We start from the raw sequence: 14,059 nt of genomic DNA, 5'->3' as shown, positions 1-14,059 counted from the left end.
CCATGTTTCAACTACCACACACACACAAACACACAAAAAAAAAAAAAAAAAAAAAAAAAAAAAAAACTAAGTAGACAGATAGCTCAGTAGTTACCACTAAGCTACACAACCTGAGTTAAATCCCTGGACCCACAAGGTGGAAGGAAAGAGCTGACTCCTATAGACAGTTCTCTGACCTTCCATACATCTCACACCATACACAAATGATCAATACACGTGTATGAGTATTTTGCCTACAGGTATGTACATGCAGCACATGTGTGCAGTGCTTTCAGCAGCCAGAGGAGGGAATCCAGTCCCCTGGATCTGAAATTACTCAGTGTTAATGAGCTGCCATGTGGGTGCTGGGAACTAAACCCAGGTCCTCTGCAAAGGCAGCAAGAATTCCTAATCACTAAACCAGCTCATTCAGTGAACATAAATTTTACAGTTTATTTATTTTTAAGTGTGTGTGTGTGTGTTTGGTTTGGTGCAATGAGTGCAATACTGGCAGAGTCCAGAAGAGAGAGCACTGGGTTCTCTGAAGTTGGAGTTACAGGCAGTTGTGAGTTGCCTGTTGTGGGTGCTAGGAACCGACCTTGGATCCTCGGGAAGAGCAGTCAATGCTCTAAATGACAGAGCCAGTTCTCCAGCCACTTACCAAGTTTTTAAACCCAAAAAATATTTAGTTCTACTCAAGTTAGACTCAATAAAATGTGTTCAGGTTGGACAAGAGACATGGAAGAATGAAGAGAACTGAGGGTGATGCTGGAGTGGTTAGCCTGAGATTCTCTCAGAGTGGAATTTCTTTACTAAGACAGGGAAAACAGGTATCAGGAAAGGAAGTTAAAAGTCTGGTTCCCAAAGGCGGCTTCCCACTTCCAAATGCCTATGTGTGCTCTAAAGCCCAAGCAACAGAATTGAGAAGCTGACCGTAAATTCCACACAGAGATACAGGGGACTCTGCACAGCCAAAAACAATCCTAAAAGGTGGCGAGGGAGGGGGTGGGGCGGGGTCACATCAGAAATAAATAAACAACAAAAAAAATTAAGGCACATTATGGAGAGGAAACGGCATGTTGTTGAGGGGAGAGAGACCAAGGTAAAATAAGAAAGCAACTCCCATTCAGGTGTGCTTAGCGTTGCTGTATACCCATTTCCCGCCTTCCTTTCCTTTTGCTGGTGTTGTTTGTTTTTTGAGAAAGAGTCTCCTGTAACCCAGGCTGGTTTCAAGCACACACTATGTAGCAAAGGCTGACCTTGAACCCTGGATCCTTCTCTGTCCACCTTCCAAATGCAGGGATTACTTTTCCCATGTCGATTCCACTCTACAGAGAGCTTTAAAGAATATGAAATGTCTCCTGCCTTCCTCAGCCAGCTGGGCTGAACAGCTAAGGCAGAACAGCTGTTAGCCCTTGGGCTTGAAAGAGAAGCCTAGGGGAATACTTCAGACAAGAGCAAGGTGCAAAGGTCAGGGGGCTGCTGAGACACTGCAAAATCGCCTACATTACAGAGCTGGCTTTCCAAATCGGTACCCAGCTACCGGGCCAGAGACCCGGCCTTGGCAAAGTGACCAAAATATGTCATCCATCAATTCTACCTCCCATAGGGTGACTCTAAGACCAGGCTGACCAGCTGGGTTCTCTGAATGACAGGAAAAGGGAAAGCCCTTTCTCGCCTGCAAGCAGCAGGACTCTAAAGACTTTAAAGTCAAAGACTTTAAAACCGAATCGAGGGAAGGAGAGAGGGATGGGCAGACCTATCTCTCATCCCCTCATTAAAGGGATTCTGGCACCTAGATGCCATCCGGGATAATCTTGAACCCCAGCCCCTAGAACTCCAGCGAACCAGCATCCCTTCCGAAGATCTGTCCCCTGGTCGCCCTAGGGCCGACTTGCTCGCCTGCAATCTGCAGCGCGCCCAGAACGCAGCGTGCTCACCCGGTTTGGTGCTCTGTCCGGTGCTGTCCCTGCAATGTTGCGTCGCTGCAGTGCTAGATTCCCAAAGTGCCGCGTCCTCGCTGTGCTCTATCCCTTAGGTACTCCCTTCCAAATGGAGCTCGGGACCCCGTGCGACTGGCCTTTTTTAGGTGCTTGGCGCTATTTTCCGTCCGGCCCCACATCACTTCCCGTAGAGGAGAGCGCGGTGGGGGCGGGTCCTGAGCGGCCTCCACCTCCGCCTCCTGTCACCTGCCCGCAGGCCCCCAGCTACAGAAATGACTGCTCACCTCGCCTGGCACGGAACGGGTCTCCTCGCTCCTTCTGAAAGGTGTGAGAACCACAGAGGGTGGTTTTCCTTGAGACCAAAAGAGCCATTAACAAAAAGCTCAAATTGCCCCAGGATCCGGGTAAGGCGAGGCATGCCTTGGGGACTCCAAAGGTCTGTGCTAAAAGCTATTTCGTGGCTGTGCATCCTCCCTGGAGACAGCTCGGGCATGGCCTACTGGGATTCCTGGACCCGACGACGAGAAAAATAGGTAAGATTCAGTCAAAAGAAAATAAACACTATTCTGGAAGGCAATGGCCAGCGGAGTCTACATGCACACAGTCTAATTCGGATTACTCTCACCCTGAAGTCCTAAAAAAACTGCTAGGGCAGCTAATGCACACACAATAAGAGGGAAATTATGGGGTGGCATAACACGCTAAGACCCGGCAGGGTCAGGAGCATCCTGTGAACCTCTGCTGCCTCCTAGTGGCCATCTACGGGTTCCTAGGGTTTTCGGTGAGTCTGGGTCTCAACCTGGGGATGGAGGACATTAGCCAAATCCATCCAAAAGTGGTTCTGCGCTTAACACTGGCCTTTGGGCCTGCCCTGTCGCTGTCAGAATTCCACCTCCAAGACAAGCAAAACGCTGAGAAGATTGGGCTAAGTTTCTGTCCATGCAGTTTCATTCATCCCTATGGCCTGCCACCACCAACTTCAGCGGCCCAGCTGTCCCACCCACCTGCCCACCCAATCACCGCCTCCTGTCTGTAGCTAGTAGGACTGCACCGCAGTGCAGTTTCTCAGCTGCGTCCAAGGAGCTTTCTGTGGATGGCAGCTACTGGAGTCATACAGGCTTCTGTAAGCGACCCCAATAAACTGGCCCGGAACAGAATCTTTCCTATCGTTCTACCAGGGCTGAAGAAAAATAGTCTCCCCAGGAAAAGCAAGGCAACCATCTTCCTTCAGGCACTCGCTCTTAAGGAGCTATCACCAGAGGCCAAGACAGGAGGATTTCTGAGTTCGAGGGCAACCTGGTCTACAGAGTGAGTTCCAAGACAGTCAGGGCTACACAGAGAAACCCTGTCTCAAAAAAAAAAAAAAAAAGAGGTATCACCTTTCAATACCATCACCCTGGGGACCAGGCTTCCTGCACACAAACCTGGGGGCGACGAAGGTATATGAACTATATTGGGGAACAACATTGTCCCTAGTAACGGCTGGGACTTCTGATCCTCCTGCTTCCACCTGAGTGCCGGGATTACACAACTGCATCACTTTGCCCAGGACGTGAGGTGCCCTGAGACTTGACTATGCATCTGGTTCCAAGAGTTCATGTCTCAGCCTGGTCTGAAATCATGTGACATACTCTAAACCAGCAAACAATGAAAAACAAACAGACAAAAAAACATGCCAGGCTAGAGAGATGGTTCAGTGGTTAAGAGCACTGTTTTTCCAGAGGTTCTGAGTTCAACTCCCAGCAATCACATGGTGGCTCACAACCATCTGTAATGGGATCGGACGCCTTCTTCTGGTATGTCTAAAGACAGCAACAGTGTACTCATATACATACATTAAGAAATTTAGGGAAAAAAAGATTTTAGAAAGTAAAAAGAAGGCTGGGGGCATAGGTCAATGATAGAATAATTATATAGCATCAGGGAGCCCTGGGTTCTGTTTCTAAAACTGGAAAAATGGGGCTGGTGAAATGGTTCAGAGGGTAGGAGCACTGACTGCTCTTCTGAAGGTCCTGAGTTCAAATCCCAGCAATCACATGGTGGCTCGCAACCATCTGTAATGAGATCTGACATCCTCTTCTGGTAAGTCTGAAGACAGCTACAATGTACTTAAATAGATCTTTAAAATAAATAAATAAATAAATAAATAAATAAATAAAACTGGAAAAATATGACAAGCTTCTCACATTTGTGTGGTTTTATTGTACAAGAAAGGGGGAATTTAAAAATTATTTTCTGTATATGGATGTTTTGTCTGCATATACATCTACCTGCACATCAGGAATGACCATCAGATCCCATGGGACTTCAGTCATAGATGGCTGTAAGCCATCAGCTGAGTGCTGGGAATTGATCTCAGGACTTCTGAAAGAACAGCTAGTGCTCTTAACTGCTGAGCTGCCGGGCAGTGGTGGCACACACCTTTAATCCCAGCAATTGGGAGGCAGAGGCAGGCAGATATTTCTGAGTACAAGGCCAGCCTGGTCTACTAAGTAAGTTCCAGGACAGCCAGGACTATACAGAGAAACCCTGTCTCAAAAAACTAAATAAAAAAAATACTTTTTAAAAAAAGAATTATTTATTGTATGTATATGAGTACACTGCTGTCTTCAGACACACCAGAAGAGGGCATCAGATCCCATTACAGAAGGTTGTGAGCTACCATGTGGTTGCTGGAAATTGAACTCAGTACCTCTGGAAGAGTAGTCAGTGCTCTTAACTGTTAAGCCATCTCTCCAGCCCAAGAACTACCTTTATAAATAACTTAGATTCATTACCCATGATTTATTTATTTAAAACATACCTAAATTCTTACTAGATTAATAGTCGATGTGTGATTTCAATAGAACTTTAAGCAAAGTTTACAATTTCAGTTTATGCAGAATTAGTTCCCTTTTCTTCTGATTCTTGCAACAACTTCACCTTTTCTTTTAATTCCTTCTGATCTCTGGAATATTGTTCAAATATTGGCTGATAAATATACATTCCTCCAGCAATTCCAAGGATGGCGGCAAAAAGCAGTTGTGGAAGCGGCAATCTCCTAAACATTGCGGCGGCAGGTAGTGCACAAGCTGAGGGTGTCTAAGCTCCACGGGCAGCAAACCGCTTCAGAGCTGCTTCTAAGGAAAAGGGACAAAAAGAAATGGACCACTTAGAACAGCAGCCTTTTAGAAACAATTTTATTTTGAGCTATGGGGGTAAGGGAAGATGTGTGTGCCTGAGTGCAGAAGCCTGGAGGCCAGAAAGTGTGGGACCCCCTGGAACAGAAGTTACAGGCAGTTGTCATCTAACACAGGTGCTGAAGTTCAGGGAACTGAACTCAGGTCCTCCGGAACAGCAGCTCACTCTTAACTCAGGGCCATGTCTCCAGTCCCACAATTGCCCTTTAGAAGACTTGTTACTACTTTCCTCTGGCATGAATGTTTTTGTAATATTTAAAAATCACTAATTAGGGCTGGCAAGATGGCTCAGCAGTTAAGAGCACTGACTGCTCTTCCAGATATCCTGAGTTCAAATCCCAGAAACCACATAGTGGCTCACAACCATCTGTAATGGGATCTGACGCCCTCTTCTGGTGAGTCTGAAATCAGCTACAGTGTAGGTATATATAATAATAAATAAATCTTTGGGACTGAGCGAGCAGAGTTGACGGGATCAAGCAGAGGTCCTAAAAAAATTCAATTCCCAACAACCACATGAAGGCTCACAACCATCTGTACAGCTACAGTGTACTCATATACATAAAATAAATAAATCTTTAAAAAAACCAAGAATCACTAACTAATCAATATAAATGCATAATCAATATAAATGCATATAAATGCATGACAGCACATAGGCTTACTATGGAATACTTTCTAAAATTTCAATTTGATTGTCAGTAGTTAAAAATCATATTTTATATTAAAATTGGTATTTCTTCCAGGCATGGTAGCACATGCTCATATTCTCAACACTTGGGTCCAGGCAAGAGGATCAGGAACTCGAGGTTAACCTTTGGCTGCGCTGCCAGTTAGCGGCCAGTCTGGATTCCATAACAGGTTCTCAGAGAACAAGTCAACAAAATCTTAAAAAGGAACCTACAGGGGATGCAAGTTCGAGGGTGGTGTGAGTTATTTTCTGTGTATTTGCCTGTGAGTTATTTTGCATTTATTTGCGTGTTTGTTCTGGTTCTTTATGATAGGCAGGCTGCTCTGGATTACAATTCTGGGCTAGGACGACAGGCATGTGCCACTAACATGGCTGCTGGAAGTCTTCTCAGTGCATTTAAACCGGTAATTTTCAAACTGGCAAAAGGAGGGGAAGGGATGGCTTTCAAGTCATTCAATACTTTTTCTCCAAAAGGTGCCTGAAAGGACTCAGAAGTGAGTGTCTCGGTTTAAACTTCCTCTAAAGAATGACACAGAGAGGGGACAAGTGACCTCACTATTCCTTCTGTAGTAGCCATAACTTTTTAAAGCAAGCTGTATGACAAAAACAATTTTTAAGAGGCTATAAAACTTTACTGAGCCTGGTGTGGTGGCGCAGGATTTTAATCCTAGCACCATGTGTAGGCAGAGGAAGGAAGAGGCCAGCGAGTCTGGGGCCAGCCTGGTCTACTGAGTTGAGTTCCAAGCCAGCCAAGGCTACAAAGTAAGACCCTATCTCAAAAAAGCAAAACAAACAAGCAGTCAAACACACTATGTTGAGTTCTTTTTATATTTTAGGAGAAATCAAATGCAAATCATTTGCATGCCTTCTTTGAGAAAAACAGGGGTGGAGGAGGAGATTTTGCTTCTCTTCCAACAACTGAAGATAGTAGAAAGTGACAAACACAGCACTTTCTAGAACACAGCGCTGTGTGTCAACCCCCTCAGCATCTGGGTCAGAGGCTGTGAATGAGAGCAGAGGGAAGGAGCCACACGGCTTTCTGGACGCCGGTAGGGATTCTTAATCTAAGCCCCGGGTCACAAAAATAATAAGCAGCTCCTTCCTGTACTGTAAGAAGCTCGCCTTAAATAGTTCTCAGGCATAATGTAAGCTCACCGAGGAAAGAAACGCATGTCTTCTCCTGGATTATACAGTTGACCACACAAAAGACAATTCATGCCTATGGGTGTTCGTCTTCATGTATGTGTCTGCAACACCACGCATGCCTGGTACCCTTGGAGACACGGGGCTAGTATATGGGTACTGAGAATCAAACCAGGGTATTCTGCAAATGCAGTCAGTGTTTTAAGCCCTGAACCAGTTCTCCAGCCCCCACCAACTAATTTTTTAAATGCCTTGATTGCTGGTCATGGTGGCACATGCTTTTCATCCCAACACCCATGAGACAGAGACAGGAGTTTGAGGTCAGTCTAGTCTACAGAGCAAGTTACAGGCCAGCCAAGGTGTGGGTGGCCCTGTCACAAAGATAAGAGGAGGCAGAGTGTGGTGGCTCAGGCATTAAATCCCAGCACTCAGGAGGCAGAGAGCGTAATTCTTTTGAGTTCAAGGCTAGTCTAAGACTCCAGAAAATAAAAAGTTGATTAGAAAATAGATAACTAGGGATAAAGAAATCCATTGGGGTGGTGAAAAATAGATAATAAAAATTCATTGAGTTATAACTGTTTCCTGTTGCTGTAAGAACCGTGATGAAACTTTCCACGCGAGGACGTGGCGTGAGGGGTGAGCACCGCGGTCACCCGGGAGCTGGTCCTCAGCGATTCACTGCCTCCCTCTGCTGTTACCTCCGAGCGCCTCCTCGGCGGGCGCTGTGCGAGGTGCGTCAGGCGGAGTAGAGCATCCAGAATCTTTATTTTTGTCTTTTCCAGCGCAGGTCAGAGAGGTTTGCTCCTGACCCACCCGGAGACTCATCCGCTTCCGGTAGCACTTCCTGCCGCGGTTGTGCCGGAGCAGCGAAGCGACGGCTGCTCGCGGGGCCCAATCTTCGTGGCATGCGTCCGCCTACAAGAAAGTGAGGGGCGGGCACCGTGGGCTGCAGGTAGCCGGGGGAGGATGGAGTCCGAGGCCGGCGACCACAGCCCGGCCTTCCGCAGTCTCCACGGCAGCCCTGGAGAGATGAAGCTGCGGAAGAGGAAGTCCAGGCAGGACGTGAGCGCGCAGGAGAAGCGCTCTCGGCGCCGCGGTGAGTGCGGGGCTCACCGCAGAGCACCGGGCACCTGGCACCTGGCACCTGGGTCTACACAGCATGGTGGCAGTGAGCTCAGGCTCGCTGGACAGTATCTTCGCTGTGTTGTGCTGACTGTGCTTGGACTTGTCTCAATCCTCCTGCATCAGTCTCCCCAGGGCTGTGTGGTGATGTCACCTGGCATACAGATTTTAACATAAAATCTAATCCCTCCCCCCAACCACTACCACTGTTGGCAACTAAAGTAGAAAATAACTCTGCATTCAGCATACAGGCTGCCTGCACACTGGGAAAAGCAAACTTTGGAGACAGCAGCATTTTTGTGTTGGGCAAAGCAGTTTCTGAACACCGGTAAAACAGGTTCAGACTCACCAGTGGTTAACAGATTGTGTGTGTGTGGGGGGGGGGGGGTTCCATTCCCTACACATTGCTAGGGACCACACTCCAGGGCCTCAAGCAGGCTAGACACCCCTGAGCTAGCTCCTCAGCCGGCTCAGTAATCAATCAGCGAGAAGGTCTTTGTGGAGTGCTGTGGAAGGTGTTAACAGAGTGGGAGCCAGGACACCAGGCATGTGGCATTTTGGGGGAAGCTGACTCACTTCTTCATGCCACACTTACTGCTTTGATTTGCTTTCCAGGCCTTCTTGGAGAAAATGTTTACCTGGTCTTGTTTACCATTGCTCTGCGAATATTTAACTGCTTCTTAGTCCAGACAAGCTTTGTTCCTGACGAATACTGGCAGTCCCTCGAAGTTGCACACCGCATGGTTTTCAGATATCCTTTATGGTTTCTTTTCCACTCCGAGTGTGTCTTCATCTTAGGAGCTCAGTTCATGATTATATCTTTTCAATAATTCTTTGAATAATTTCAGCTCAACCAAGTATGCTGTTGTTGTGTACTGATAGTTACCGTATGTCTTTCTTTGACACAGAGAGAGGAAAACACACACACACACACACACACACACACACACACACAAAGAAAATATAGGTATGGTGGCACATGACTTTTTAATCCCAGCACTTGGGAGGCAGAGGCAGGTGGATTTCTGAGTTCTGTAGGCCAGCCTGGTCTACAGAGTGAGTTCCAGGACAGACCAACAAAAGACTTGACACTGCCTTTGAATTGGTATATACACCTACAGTGATTTGTAGTCCCAGGATATAGATAAAGTAAAAAAACTCAATCCCTCCCAGCGTTTGGGAGGCTGAAGCAGCAGGATCGAAAGTTCAAGGATAACCTGCCCTAGTTCAGGTCATTGGGATGTCTCAGCTAGTAAAAGTCTGTGAACATGACCACCTTAGTCCTGTCCCTAAGACTCACATAAGGGTGGATAGAGAGGCTGGAAAAATTGCTCAGTGGTTAGAGCTACTGTTAACCACTGAGGACCAGGCTCTTCCAGAGGACCAGACAATTCCCAGCACCCACATGGACGCTTTTAACTATCCTGGTTCTAGCAGATTTGATGTCCTCTTCTGGCCTCCATGTGCACCAGGCATGTGCATGGTGCATAGAACATACATGTGCATACACATACACATAAATATTTTTAAAAGAGAACAAACTCTATAGAGTTGTCTTCTAACTTTCACCCTTCTATCAACATACATATCATGCACAGCCACACACACACACACACACACATCTCTCTCTATGTGTGTGTATATTGTAACCATATTATATAATTATATATTACATGAGAAACACATTTCTACTAACTTGAAGAAATTAAGACTTTAGTTAGCCAAACAGGCAATAAAAAGCTCTGTCTTGGGGCTGGGGAGATGGCTCAGTGGTTAAGAGCACTGACTGCTTTACCCCAGGACTAGAGTACAATTCTCAGCACTCACATGACAGCTCACAACTCTCTGTAACTCCAAGATCTGCCAACTTCACACAGACAGACATGCAGATAAAATACTAATGCACACAAAATAAAAATAAATTATAAAAAAAAACTAGGTGGTGGTAGCACATGCCTTTAATCCTAACACTTGAGAGGCTGAAACAGGTGGATTTCTGAGTTCGAGACCAGTCTGGTCTACAGAGTGAGTTCCAGGATAGTCGTGGCTACATGGATGAACCCTGTCTCAAAAAACAAACAAACAAAAAAGAAAAAACAAAAAAACACCAAAAACAAAACAAACTTCATTGTCAAAGAATAAAGCAGTTTTATATATCAAAATATAAATAAATTTGCTTCAATACTATTTGACATTCAATCCTTAATATTAATAATTATGGTTATTTGACCTGGGAATGGACAGAGAGATTGAGAGGCTACACTTATCCCCTAATCTTTGCAAGTATTTACAAGGTTCTGCATCTTCTGAGGAAAGACAGTGTTCAATTACTGGTAAGTTGAAATTAAAATGACCAAAATTGTTGTTAAATCCAGATTTATTCCTTTCTTAGAAGTTAACTGGTAATAACTGAATGACTTTCTTAGTACTACAAAACTTGTTTTTAAAAGTCTATTGTTAGCTCGGCGGTGGTGGCGCACACCTTTAATCCCAGCATTTGGGAGGCAGAGGCAGGCGGATTTCTGAGTTCGAGGCCAGCCTGGTCTACAGAGTTAGTTCCAGGACAGCCAGGGCTATACAGAGAAACCCTGTCTCAAAAAAAAACAAAACAAAACAAAGCAAAAAGTCTTATTGTTGCTAAAGTCCAGCCTTATCTGGGAAGCCCACTGTTCCAAAGACCCTGTGATATATATAGAACTCTTCAATATATTTAAAAAGAAGTAAGATAAATTTTTAAGTAAAAAGAAGGGGCTGGAGAGATAGCTCAAGGTTAAGACCCCTTGCTCCACAATTGAAGACCAGAGTTAGGTCCCAGCACCCATGAAACAAGATAGGTGTGTCCCTGCAAACACCTGTGACCCTAGCTCTGAGGAAGTAGAGACAAGATTATGCCCGGTTGTGCTCTACCCTGCAAAAACTCAGTCCCCAAGGCAGGTCAGTCCCCAGTGCTCAGTCAGCCCCCTGCCTCAAAGGGGACAAGTGACAGGGACAGACAGAAGCACCCTCTGGCACCCTCATGTGCACACAGACATAAGCAGAAGTACAAGTGAATGAGAAAGTCTATCAGAACTCGGTTTAAAGGCAGCAGAATAACTATTTTACATAGTTTGTGTTCCTTGAATTTGTCGAGAAAATGTGACAAAAACTGAACAGTGTGTATCATCACTGCGCAGTAAGACTTAGTTTCTGGATTACAGACTACCAGTGGCAATTCAGAGGAGGCTGTGCACAGGACCCGAGACAGGTCTGTCTAGTCTCGCTCTCTTGCTTTAGGATTCTCTGGGTGAGGGGCAGGAGGGAACCAAACCCATGTTCCCTGGCGTGCTAGCAGGTTCCCCCTAGGTACACCCAGCCCTCGAGGGCTGCTGGGCTGTCATCAGGTTGGACCCCGGAGTCTGGACTGTTTTCAGTCAGGGAAAGCTGCAACCTGGTATTCCAAGGGAGTTCATGAGGCGCTCGCTGTGTGGAGCCTAGAAAAGCGCGGCTTGGGATCAGATTATTTCTATACAGGGTTATGCTTTCTCTTTTCGGTGTCTAAGGCCACCTTGAAAAAAAACAAAAAAACCACAACAACAAGTTTTTCCGTGTGTGTGCCATGCACACACAGACACGTTGCTGCTGGAGGCCAGAGGAAAGGTTCAGATGCCCTGGAGTGGGTTGGCATCCGGGAGCTGCCTGACCTGGGTGCTAGGAACATTATAAACTTGGCACCTCTGAGGGAGCAGCAGGCACTCTTAACCAGTAGTCCTCGAGCCAGCCCTGGATTTTTAAGTTTGTATTGTTAAGAGCACAGGCTGTGGCGTCAAGACTACCTTGGTCTGAATCCAGGCATTAATGCTAACAGGCTCTGCAGCCTTGGGAACATCACCGTCCCTCTTTGTGCCTGGGTCTCTTCGTGTACTGAACAATACCTGCTCCGGAGGATTACTGTGAAGGAGTGAGCTGATACAGATAAAGTACTTGCTCTGACACCCAGCATATAGTTCTGTAAATGCTTCACTTAAAAATGAAAGCTATTGCATGCTCGGGAAAATAAATATGCTTCTAAAAAAAAAAAAATAGGTTCAGTCCCTACTATTACAAAAGGTGAATGATTAGTGTTGTAAGATATACATGAATATAAAAATGGGTAAATGGGGTATGGTGCTGAGGCAGGAAAAACAAGGACAAAGCCAGCTGGGCCACATGACAGCCTTCCTAAAAGACTGCTGGGATGGAGGGAGAGAAGGAGGGAGGGAGGAAGGGAGGGCAAGTTATTTTCATGGCAACTCAGTATAAACCAGGAAGATGTGCTTAACAACCGGCTTTCTTCTTCACTAATGAAGATCTGGATTCCCAGACTTGGCCAAGCTCTTCTGTCTGCTGTAGCAGATATAAGGCTTTACTCCCTCGTGAAGCAGCTGGAAAACCAGGAAGTGGCACGATGGGTGGTAAGTGCGAGCACTTTAGACACGGTGTGATATAGTGCATGTGTGGGGTAAATGCTTCCTAAAACAGCTGATCCACAGAACTTCCTGGAGTGTCTTCCTTCCATAATCAGATGGTGTATGCCATCTCCTGACTGAGCCCCAAGTGGTACAGACTGAGCCCCAGGAGCCAGCTATGGAAGCCCCTGGGCCTCTAAACTGACAGGGTCCTCATCCTTAGACTTTGGCCACTCTGGAAGCTGCTTTTACAGCCTGGCCCCCCACCCCCACCACCCTGAGGCTCTCCTGAGAAATCCAGGGTGTGTGAGGGAGGGCATCACCCAGAAAAGCATCTCAACGGAGGCTTAGATCTTGTTGTTGTTGTTGTTGTTGTTGTTAAGTACTGGGTGTTTGTTTGGATTTTTGTTGAGTTTTTGTTGTTTTGTTTGTTTGTTTGTTTGTTTGTTTTTTGAAACAGTGTCTCTCTACATAGCTCTTACTGTCCTGGAGCTCACTGTGTGGACCAGGCAGGCAGGCCTCAAACTCATAGGAGATCCATTTGCCTCCCGAGTACTGGGGTTAAAGGAGTGCCCCACTGGTTTATTTCAAGATGGGTTTTCAATACTTGCATCTCCAAGTCAAGCTATACCCCAGTGGGAGACTGGATTACACAGAACCACTGTTTCCTTACTTGACTCTGTTCACATGAACCATTTACAGATGTACTGATTTTATCATTTCTATCAGGAAATACATTCTGAATTCCAAACTTCCCACTCACCAACACGTCTCTAGAATATGATGTATCACTAACCTGGAGACAAGGCCTATTTGTGCAGACATGTATTCTTTTACATTTTAAAGAGTGTTTTATCTTCTCTATCTCATGTCTGTATACGGTGCCCATAGAGGCCAGAAGAGGGAATGGGATCCCCTGTAGCTGAAGTTACAGGTGTCCATGAGCCACCACCTTCTGGGGTGCTGGGACCCCCCAAACCTCTATCCTCTTATAAAGCAATAAGTGCTCTTAGCTCATTAGTTTGTTTTGTTTTTCACATTGTATAAAAAGAAAGTTTAGTGATTAGGTTCTTGCTAGTTGATTAGTGATTAGTTTAGTGATTAGGTTCTTGCTAGTTGATTCAGACACACAGTCAGCTCCATGGCAACTGTCCATTTTGTTTTTATGTTTTATATACATTGCCAAAGGTGCACATGAAATGGTAGCAAATCTGCCAGCCCACTTTTAAGACCTTCCTTTCGAGTTCTCCTTAAGGAAAAATTTCTTCTGTCCTGAATATTGGAGCCTTTTAAAAAGGCCGTGTAGGACAACAGGAAGCCACAGGTTGCTTTAACAAGGAGTTCCTTCTAAGATGTGGTTTTGTGGACTTATGATACTTTTGTTTCCCTGTTCTTCAGGAAAACTGATTTTTAGTTAGTTTTCAACCTGAAACCAAATGCTCACTGATACATCTCACTTCTCTTAATTTTTCACCAAAATATATGGGAGCCAGGGCAAAGGCTTAGTTGCAGGATACCTGGCTTCGCATGTGTGAAGCCTTGCCAAAAAAAAAAAAAAAAAAAAAAAAAAAAGCACTA

At 45.6% G+C, this 14,059-nt stretch overlaps 3 protein-coding genes across 6 annotated transcripts in view; 1 reads left to right on the top strand and 2 right to left on the bottom strand.

Annotated features, from left to right (window-relative positions):
* Rab27a (RAB27A, member RAS oncogene family) overlaps positions 1-2,119 on the bottom strand; it is a 50,557-nt gene extending 48,438 nt beyond the window's left edge. The window contains exon 1 of the mRNA XM_021207299.2: positions 1,920-2,119. The gene's annotated coding sequence lies outside the window, so the exon portion shown is untranslated. The remainder of the gene's footprint in view (positions 1-1,919) is intronic.
* Positions 2,120-4,601: 2,482 nt separating this feature from the next.
* Pigbos1 (PIGB opposite strand 1) lies at positions 4,602-7,862 on the bottom strand. Its single transcript, XM_021208012.2, has 2 exons — positions 7,634-7,862; positions 4,602-5,041 (listed from the first exon to the last, which is right to left on the bottom strand). The coding sequence occupies exon 2, from the start codon at positions 4,968-4,970 to the stop codon at positions 4,797-4,799; it is 174 nt and encodes a 57-aa protein (XP_021063671.1). The 5' UTR covers positions 4,971-5,041; positions 7,634-7,862; the 3' UTR covers positions 4,602-4,796.
* Pigb (phosphatidylinositol glycan anchor biosynthesis class B) overlaps positions 7,783-14,059 on the top strand; it is a 21,213-nt gene continuing 14,936 nt past the window's right edge. For 2 of the 4 annotated variants that reach the window (XM_029542996.1, XM_021207815.2), the window contains exons 1-4: positions 7,783-8,031; positions 8,673-8,808; positions 10,273-10,390; positions 12,383-12,487. In XM_029542996.1, coding sequence (XP_029398856.1) covers positions 7,902-8,031; positions 8,673-8,808; positions 10,273-10,390; positions 12,383-12,487 — 489 coding nt within the window. In that variant the 5' untranslated portion in view covers positions 7,783-7,901. Of the gene's footprint in view, positions 8,032-8,672; positions 8,809-10,272; positions 10,391-11,254; positions 11,302-12,382; positions 12,488-14,059 lie in introns of those variants that run through there. The other 2 variants (XM_029542997.1, XM_029542998.1) reach the window with 2 other exon arrangements.

This window comes from Mus pahari, chromosome 10, assembly GCF_900095145.1.
Source record: "Mus pahari chromosome 10, PAHARI_EIJ_v1.1, whole genome shotgun sequence".
Classification (NCBI taxonomy): domain Eukaryota; kingdom Metazoa; phylum Chordata; class Mammalia; order Rodentia; family Muridae; genus Mus; species Mus pahari.
The sequence above is the reverse complement of the archived record's forward strand: the minus strand, read 5'-3'. Positions and strand labels throughout refer to the sequence as shown.

Excerpts from the sequence above, each read along its gene's own strand:
- Pigbos1 (XM_021208012.2), bottom strand. The coding sequence starts at position 4,970 with ATGTTTAGGAGATTGCCGCTTCCACAACTGCTTTTTGCCGCCATCCTT.